The 10241-nt window shown below is 40.2% G+C and overlaps 1 protein-coding gene across 1 annotated transcript; it reads left to right on the top strand.

Moving 5' to 3' along the window:
- Window positions 1–898: 898 nt before the first annotated feature.
- LOC106929806 (Krueppel-like factor 13) lies at window positions 899–9873 on the top strand. The gene is made up of 2 exons (XM_015006949.2): window positions 899–1769; window positions 5060–9873. Exons 1-2 carry the CDS (start codon window positions 1253–1255, stop codon window positions 5287–5289), a joined length of 747 nt encoding a protein of 248 aa, XP_014862435.1. The 5' UTR covers window positions 899–1252; the 3' UTR covers window positions 5290–9873.
- The last annotated feature ends 368 nt before the right edge of the window (window positions 9874–10241 follow it).

Below are 10241 nucleotides of genomic sequence, written 5' to 3' on the forward strand. Positions count from 1 at the left end.
ATTTCATAATGTGAAACATATTATTGTTTATTTGAAGTTTCCTCTTCCTCCATTTGAACAGTTACTTTCGTTTTTTAAAATCATAGCTGTAATGTTTGTTTGGATGTGAAGAGGATATATGCTCACCTAATAAAAAGCAACATCACTTGTGGAGGCTTGAAGACAAACCTGTTACAATGTTGTAGATATAAACTTGTGGAGTTTATTTCTACAACATTGTAACAGGTTTGTCTTCAAGCCTCCACAAGTGATATGGGAGGAATAAGGATATGTTGTGTTTCAAAAACCTAATTAAAAAAATCTTGTCAGAAGCAGTGATGAGATTTGGATTTATCTACTCCTGGCCAATCAGCCACGTCCTCTAAGACTGTATGTGAAGGTGGTGGTGGTGGTGGGGAACTAAATTACCCAACAGGCTTCATCCCAGCCTCCATCCCCCATCATTAAGCTCCCAGAGTGCCACCTACTTTACACGATCCACCCGCCAGCAGCGTGGTCCACGCCCGTAATGTGCGTATTGGTTCACGCCGCCTTCTCGCGCGATAAAAAAACAACCTTTTTTTCACAACTGAGAACGGTCAAAATACTATTCTTACCTCCACCCCTTCGTATATTAAAGTATAGGAGGTGCATTTTACATCCTGTCAAATATAATATTTCTTTGTTGAACATAATGTTCTTATGCCGTTAGTTTTAATGAAGTGATGATATGACAAACAACCGCATGACAAACAGTGCCCACGTTCTTTTTAAAAAAATATATAAATAATTTGAATGCGACGATTATGGAAACGTTAAAATAAACACGTATATATATTAATAGCATTTTAACATTTAATTGAAAATGAAAAAGTTTTAACCGACTTCCCGTGAACGCGCCGTTAGTCCGGACTAGAGAGGGAGGAGGAAGGGGGGGCGTGGGCGTGGGTTGACCGGCTTTCTCGGAGGCTCAGACACAATGAACCGTCAGACGGAGAGGGGCACGCGCGTTGGGCCCGGGGCATTAGCATGATTTTAGAACATTAATATTTTTAGCCGTGCCTTGATATTGTTTTTTAAACTTCCTCTTAAACTGCTGACACACCGTATGACCGCATCAACTCTCGACTGGAAGCAGGTTGGACGTCGAGTTTGAGGAGAACGAGGTCGGGATCAGACCAACGTCACAGTTTGCCCCTCCTAGCGAGACTTTTCGTTCTTTTTTACCCCGCGGACAAACACACTAAAAAAACCGAAACCAAACAAGATAAAAATGTCGCTGCCTGCTTCATCTGATTATTTCGCCGCGGAGTGTCTCGTCTCGATCTCCAGCGGTCCCGTCCTGCACAGACCCACTCCGGTGGCCCCCGCCAGCCAGCCTGCCCCGGTGGGCCTTCACCCCGGAGAGCCCGACGGGTCGAGCGAGGACAGGGAAGTTCGAGAGACGCTGAGGCTGGAGGGAACCAACATGATGACGGTGGCCGGGATCCTCACCGACCTGCACAGCAAGTTCCGCCCGATGTCGGCCTACTCGGAGAGCAGCAACTCCTCGTGCGGTGGGGAGAGCGGGTACACCACGTTGTCCGACCCCACCACCCCGACCATGACCCCCTCCGCAACACCCGTCCCCGGACAGCAGCAGCATCATCTCCAGCAGCAGCACCTCCGAGGGGCCGGGGGAGTCGGGCCTCCGCGGTCCCCCGTCAAGCGACATCAGTGCACTTTTGACGGATGCGACAGAGTTTACGGGAAATCATCGCACCTGAAGGCTCACATCCGGACACACACAGGTACACGACAGCCGCTTGATTACATCAGCACTTTACAGGACGTGTTAGCTAGCTTTATTCAGCTACACCGTGTCCCCGGCTCCCTGCTTTTGTTCTCGCCCACCTTAATTACACCGTAGGAAATGCTTCGTGTGCCTAACTTTTATTAGCATGGCTGTTTTTTGTTTGTTTGTTTGTTTTTTTATCCTCGTTGGGTTGGGTTTGTTCGATAAACGTGGCCCCACAAAGAAGGGGAGAGAAAAAAAACCGAACTCCCCTCGGTGACAAAGAAGTAAACTAACAAAAGAACAGGGCTGGACGTTAAAAACTGTGACGAAAGTTTTCCTCCCCGCTGGATTTGCATATGAAATGAACGTAAGACGAAACCTTAACGTCGGGGACACGGAGTTCAGAAGCAGACACGTTTCTGGCAGCAAGTGCAGGATGGGGGCGACTCTTCCTTTTACTATTCTCTCTCTCTCTCTCTTTTCTCCCTATCACTCCTCTATAATTCTGAATTATTCATACAAGTTTAGTCAGAACAGCCGCAGGAGGTCCCGTCTGGATATGGAAAGTCATTTCTTCCTGTAATCTATTAAGTTTAGCAATTCGACATTAAAATAGAGCTCAAGTGGTAGAAATAGGACCATGGGCGAACCTCTTCTTGCTTCTGGTCGCCCCCCTACACCTCCCATCACCTCACACATAACCAAAGACAAACACACTCCTCCTGACAAACCCATCCTGCTAAAACAACAACTTTATTACACAACTTATGGCATAATTTAATGACAAAAGATATTTTAATGAGTGTGTTTGCAAATTTTCAAGCTCAAAAATAAAATAAAAAATGTTGGAATAATGCCAAAATCATGTATGTAGGTTCAACATTAAGTGAGTTACAGCTTTCTGAAAGTGAGGTCAATTGTGTGTCTCCATTTTACCTTGAAACATGTGAAAAGTTATGCAACAAAACCACAAAATGTTCTTAATTGAACAAAAAATAGAAAGGGCTGGTGGGGGTTAACCACTCTAACCTTTGGATTGGTTAGAATAAATGATGGTTAACTGACTTGACCTTTGACTTGACCTTTTAGTCAATCAAAACTGACACATTAGTTGCTGTAGAACCACACATTAGTTATTTTTACAAGTACAATTTTGAAACTGAAATGCAAACTCTATTTCTGTGGTAAAACCAGATTTTGTCAGACTATGTAAGCATGTAGTCTTGTGTCAAATCAGTGGATTTTTCTTTAATTGCTTACAGAAATAGTGTTTTACAGACTTGTTTATTGTTAAAAACAGAAGAAAATACTCCCCTCCCAGAGTGGAAATGACAAAATTGCTGCATAAAACACATTTTTTGAAAGTTAAGATTTCACTACACATATACATAAACAAGTAATTAGCTTATGCTATCATCTGGGACAGCGGATCAAATGGAAACATTTATGTTTGAGCTGCACATTGTCCATTTTTAAATGAAATTTAATATTAATAGATGTGGATATATGTATATTTTACAGAAAAAAAATCATGAAATTAGCTTTTAAATTTAGAAGCTAATTTACAGATTAGCTTTTTTTCATGTTTTCAGAAATAGAATAAAGTTGTAATAAACGAATAATCTCACCAGATTTTTCATTTTCTAACACTTCTAAAATAAAGTGTTAGTGCTTTATTTTACCACTAACACCAAACTATGAATCGCTAACTTCCTGTCCATCAGGGATGTACTGCCATGTTTCTGTGCAACTTTTCCCTTTTTTTCCTGAGCGCTGTCCCTTAGTCTGTGCCGCCCTGGACAGTGAGCCACACTGGTTGCACCTATTACTTTCCAATTTAAATAATCTCTATGCAAAAATCCAAGCTAAGCTATAAAACAGCAACCGAACATGTGGATCAGGGGCAGGACACTTCACGGAGAGAACTCACACTTGGATGTTCTCCAACAACAACGCGGTCAGGCTTTATGAACATGGTAGCAGAGAGTGTCACGACTGATCCCAGTAACTTTGACTCACTCTGCAGGAGATTAAAGATGGCACCGTGCATAGGAGAGGCTGGCTGTGAGGAGAGAAACCCCACATGGGGGTCGTCTTGTTAAATCTGAGCTTGCTTTCAGAGTGCAGGGAGATTTTCCTCTAGTTTTCCTTCATACAATACTTTATTGTACAGTGCATAAAAACGACATACAGAAAGCTGTATTGTTGCCCTGAGAAGATTAATATATTACGCTCTAAGCCAGATTACTTAAAATAAGATGTATTCAATGCTTAGTATCAGTGGTATTTACACTGTAAAATAATGTCCCGTTAATGTTGGGATTGTGCACATTATTAGTCATCCATTCACACATGCACAATTCTTAATTCTTAAGTTTTATTTTAGAATCCAGCTTAATAGTTGCTAAAATTTTCAGACAAATATTTAAAACACTTGAGTTAGCTAACACTGATTTTCTTCATCTTAAACTTTGGTAATACTTTTTTCAACTGGTGAGTCAATGTTAGAATCTCATTTAATGCAACTCATCCTTTATTTGTGATTGCGTGTGCACATGGCGAGAAAGGAGATTTAGAGTTTCACGCATTGCAGTCTGTGACAAATAATACGCCAGTATGTCTACATACTTGATTTGACATAATTCCTAATCGACATCGTCTTGAGTTTTAATAACTTTATATTTTAATACTCCTACTATTTAAAAGTAGTTCAACCTCTCTATCTGTCTGCACAAATGAACATCCTGGGACCATGTTTAATTCCTAATAGGAAGTCATATTTGTTCTGAAGCAATCTGATTGGCTGACATAAGTTTTAGCTTTGAGCTACTCTGCCCCCTATGGGTTTGGCATGTTTAAAACAATGCTCAGTCTCAATTCCAGATGACAAATTAGCACAATCACACCCCAGCAATACAAGATCACATTATCATAACACAGAAGACTGAACGTCATACAAAAACAGGTTCATATATCATTATGCAACCTGTCTACTTTGATGCCAGGGCCAAATCTGGGTTAATAAAATCACTCATCCAACGAAGAGTGATTTGAGTGCAGTGTTGTAGGCCAAACTGGCCTACAAAAAGAGCTTACTGCACGGAGGCCGTGGCTTACTGCATGCCTGGAATGCTGAGGCAGGACACATGAAGAAAAGGCTTCAAACTGATTTCTTGGTGCATGTGTCATGTATAGTTTTATGACTTAAGATTAAATAAGAATGTATTTAAGTGAATGTTAATGTGTGTTGTAACGTTGGAGATAAACCGGCAATGTCTAACAGTTCTTTCCGCCCCACTGCAGGTGAGAGGCCCTTCCCCTGCACCTGGCCTAAGTGCGAGAAGAAGTTCGCCCGCTCCGACGAGCTTGCCCGCCACACCCGCACCCACACGGGGGAGAAGCGCTTCCTGTGTCCGCTGTGCGACAAGCGCTTCATGCGCAGCGACCACCTGATTAAGCACGCCCGCCGCCACCCTGACTTCCAGCCCTCCTTGCTGGCTCGCTGCAAGGCCACACCCGCCTCTTCACGCTAACCTGCCCACACCTAGGAGGGCGCTTAGGTGATGTCCGTTTCAAAGTCAGCCAGCTGCAATCAAATCCACTGGGCCGTACTCCAAAAAACGCATGCACACACACGCAAGGAAGAGGTGAACATCTAAGAAATCTCCCCATTTCAGTCCTCACTTCCTCAAAAAATGAACTCTTCGGACCTAGCGCTCTTGATACCTGGTTGCACATGCGTGTATAGAAGTTTACAGAACAGGCAGATTGGACTGAGCCTTCTGAGGTGTTAGAGCTTTACTGCAGGTGGGTAGAAATTACGCAGCACTGCGTGAAACTGAACATATGCAAGAACAAAAGAGGAAGTGCTTTTAGAAATTCACCACAGAACGGCAGATGGATGGATTTTCTCCAGAACATAGTTGGTTCCTCACCACCACCCTGAAATTTAAAGGTACAAAACGCCTGTAAAATTCAGTCATACCAAGAAACATTCCTGAAGCTTGCCTCCAACATAACGTTAATACTGATTCCACCTTTTCTAACCAAAAAAAAAAAACAACAACAACCCACAACTCACAGAATACCTCATTGTTTAACGCAGGTTCACGGCAGCACAATCAGTTTCAGTCCTGATGCTTTCTCTTTAGCTTCAATGAGAACGGTGGAGTGCATCCTAAGCCATACAGAACTTCGAATCCTAACGTCTCAGATTCAAACACTTTTTTGTAAGTTGCAGGGATTTTTCACATTTTCTTTCATTTCTGTAAAAAAAAAAAAAAAAGTAAAGAAAAAAAGATGATATTCATTCTTCTCCTCATTCAGAATTTCACTGGTTTCTCATGGTTCATCCTTAGGGCTAAGCGTTAAGTTTGTGATATTAGGTAGCCGGGCGGTGACTAGAACTTTTTTTTTTTTTTTTGCTGTTGCTATGCTCTTTTTGAGTCCTAGTGATGAACCATTCACGTTTATTCATTTTTAGTGACTATATGGGGAATATCTTGTCGATATTTCCATCCGATCACATTGTTTGGTTGGGAAGCTGAACACACCTCTCTTTAGACAAGCTGTTTGCACACCACTCTGAAGGCTAGAATCATTATCTTCACATAATACGCAGCAGTGTTATGTCTAATATTGATGCAATTGTAAATAAGCTTTAAGCTTTTAATGTAGAATAAATGGTAATGCTACTAGCAGCAGAAATGATACGTGTAGTCCTTATATTAGGGGTAATATTATGCTAGATAGGTTGGCGTTGCCAGTGAGAGTTGGTGTGTGTGTTTTGTTTTCTTTTTTTTTCCCTTATATTTTGAAAGGATAGTGATTGAAATTGTAAGTGTGTGTGTGTGTGTGTGTGTGTGTGTGTGTGTGTTTGTGTGTAAAAGTTGGACATTTTTTTTACTTTTCTCGGCAGAGAAGAGAATGGATGTGTGTTTAACTCGGTGCTGCCTTCAGATTAAAAGCATTCGATCCTCTGGCTTTGTGGGACCAGATGGTAGAATGTGTGGAAGTGCGTGGGATCAGGTGTGCCAGATGGATTTTTTTTTTCCCCTCTCCTTCTTCTTCGTCTTCTTTTTCTTCCAATGCAGATAAACAAGTCGTACAGGTTGCACTGGAAGAATAATCTGATTGCAACAGTTTTTTTTTTTTTGTGGAAATCCAAACATGGTTGCTAGGTATTTGGGTCATCAACACTGAAGAAGAGCTGGTGTCAGTAATAAGATGCAAACAAAACATGGCTGCCGTCACCCGTCCTGACTTTAGTAAATGAAAGCAGCCAACAATTCTAACTGCTACATTGTCAGACCCGATGTGTTAAAATGAGTTCAGTTTGGTGCTGCTTGCTTTGCTGCTTTGTCATTATGTACAGTTACAGTTTCCATCACTCTTCAGTCAAAAATTCAGTGGAGAAGAAAGAACATGCAGGATATTCCTACATTGTTAGACAGCCAGACATTCACTGATATGTGGAATTGTATTATGGCTACTGGCAAAAAAAAAAAAGGATTCATAAAGTCTGGGAATAAAGTTGGAATTCTGGGATAAAAGTCAGATTTTCATTCATTATTATTATTTTCCAGAGGTCCTAATCCTCCATAGATATCAGTTATAACTTGTAGGTAAAAACAGGTATTGTGGTACAATACATGTTATTTACCAGCATGAAGTTGCTTCTAGTTTACTTTGCGCACTGAGCACAAAGTAAACTTTGTGCACAAAGTAAACTATGGTCCATTTTGAGTTACATTAAATTACTTTTTCCGACTCAAAGCACAAATTATCATAAACCTATAGCAACTATAAGTAGAGGGATGGCTGGGGGAACAAAATGGCGAAGCAGCAAAAGTAACCCAGAACTATTTTTGTCAAACAAAGACATGTACCAAATAAAACGCTTAAAACTTTAAAACTTGTTGCATAAAACCCTCCAAAACATTAGAAAGCAAATCATTCAGGAATAAGAAGGAGCATGTGTTCTGATGGCAGATAGTCAGAACACTGGGCCAACATTTTTAAGTAAAGAATAAAAATGACCAAAGTATTGTAGTAATTATTGAAAAATACAGTTACGTCAATGTTATTTGTAACATTTAAAATGCCTTCACATACCCTTAGCAGGTGAGCACGCGCCCCTTTTTTCATACTCCATCGTTTTAGGCGTTTTAGTCCAAGGTACACAGTTTTCACTGAAGCCTGAAGAGGGCGACGTAGAGCTAGGAAGAGTAAGAAAAAGAAGCGAACGATGCTAGACTCGATGTATCCTTGTCCCTGCTAGATGAATTATCCCCACGGGGAAAATGATGAATCTCTCTTCACTGCGTTGTTGTTGTTGTTGTTCTGCTCGAGTGTTGGCTTTTTTGTGTGAATGGCGCTACCTTTTGGTTGGGTGTTTTATTGTTGCTGTCGAAGCGGGCAGCGTGCGCAGTTTGGACCAACAAGTTCACTGCGCCACTTCCTGTTGCGTCACATGTAAGGGGCTTTTAACCGAAAAATGTTCGCGAATGAAAATTTTAGTCATTCTGAAAACCGGACTTTGGTACCAGTAACCGGGCCACGTCTGTTCAGGAGTTTTTGCTTGAGGTGAATCCAGTCTGTCTCTGGTGTCAGTGATCCCTACACTGTTTATCCCACATTCCTTTTGTCTCAGCGACCACTTCTATTGGGAGACGTTTGAAAGCCTTAAGCATCGTCATGACTACTTATTCACCGTGTTTACAGCTGCATCATCATAAAGGTGGATATTCCATCAAAAACATGCAAGATGGCACTTTTTTTTCCCTGAAAGATGCACATGGCTGAAGAGTGGAATGGCTTGCACTGTGACTGAGTCTCTACAAGCAAGCACTGTGGAAACTTTGCTAATGTTTGTAACAAATGGTTTGTATAAAAAGAGAATAAAACTGCCTTTTCCCCATTTGCTTTAAAAAGCAAGACAAACAAACCAGGTAGTCGTTGCTTTTATTATTTTTGTTGTTTTTCTTTTTCTTTTTAGTCTAAGTTATCCAGGCCATTTGTTCTTGTGGAATTTCTTTTGTAGACGATTGTTGTTCCTTGATCCTCCGGCGTAATCTTTTCCGGTTCAAGATGTCTTCCTCTCTATTTTTCACAAACGGCAGCAGTTCAATGTCGGTTCCTTGTCAGTGGGAGCCCGTTGAAGTAAAAAAACAAACAAAGCAACACTGATATTTTTATACACTTTTTTTTTGAAGGAGGTTTGCTGCTGGCAGTAACCTTCGAACACACGGACTGTTTTAAACAAAAGGAACAAACACAATCTACTTCTGTTTTCAGATGTCCTTCTGTCTGTCATGGCAGGTGGACGAGTCAGCTGACTCTTATAGCTATAAAATCACAAGAACATACCTCACAGTTTTACTTTGTTTTGCAGCGTCGGTGCAGATTCCCTCCAACCCTTTCTTTCCAGAATTCCCAGCTTGTCATTTAGCCTCGAGTTTTCCGAAGTTTGCTGAAGTCCTTTCAAATGGATAAATCATTCAACTTCCTTTAGGCTTTGGCTATAGCAGGATTTTTTTTTGTTTTTGTTTTTGTTTCTAACTGCTTTGTTTCTAACCCAACTGCTGGTTAATGGACTGACCTAAAAGGGGAATTGATTAGAACACAAAGTCTCAGTTTTCTAGAAGACATTATCCAGTTTGGATGAATCTCTTTTTTTATATTATTGTTATTTTCTTTTCTGCTTTGAGGGACAACGATATCTCAACCACACTAATTCAGTTATGCACACTGTACAGGAAGTGGATGTGCTGTATTTTTATGTTTATTAAAGCTATTAAAGCTTTAGTTAAGATCATTTGGAAGAACTGTGGAATTAAATAATAGCTGCAAACGGCTGTTTTTTTATATTTATATTCTCAGGTGTCTTAAAATTGTAAGCATTGGAGTTTCAAAATTTTCCTGTGCAGCACCGATGTATAAGCATTTTATTACTTTTGTTTTGCTGATTAATTTATTACATATCAAAGACGCATCCTTTATGTGGTTTGTTTTCATAACTCATTTTGTCATATGGGACTGTACTAATAGTACACTGTTTCAATGTTTGTTTTACTATTTCTTTTTTTTTTTTTAAATAAAAAGTCTGACGTTCAGAACTTGTGCTTCCTTTTGCTTAGGCTGATAAATACCATTAATGCACTGTATAATAAACACAGAAAACCTTTTTATGTTGAATGAAATTAAGAAAAAAAAGATTTCTTAAATAATTTTCTAATGACTAATTCTTCAATCTCAGAAGCCTACATCTCAAAATTCGACTAATTTCAGTGAACTCTCCAGTTCACTGAAAATTTGCTAAAACAAATGCTTAAAATTACCAAAGTTTTGCAGTAATTATGTAAAAAAAATTAAGAGAGATGCTTTTACATTTACAAAGCTTTGACAAACTCCTAGTTGCCCCTTTTTCCATTCTATTTTCTCTCTGTCAGAAGAGCTGTTTCACTAAGAGGTACAGTTTTCACTA

The sequence above is a fragment of the Poecilia mexicana genome, unplaced genomic scaffold (assembly GCF_051168715.1).
Source record: "Poecilia mexicana isolate PSO_F unplaced genomic scaffold, ASM5116871v1 scaffold_17, whole genome shotgun sequence".
Classification (NCBI taxonomy): domain Eukaryota; kingdom Metazoa; phylum Chordata; class Actinopteri; order Cyprinodontiformes; family Poeciliidae; genus Poecilia; species Poecilia mexicana.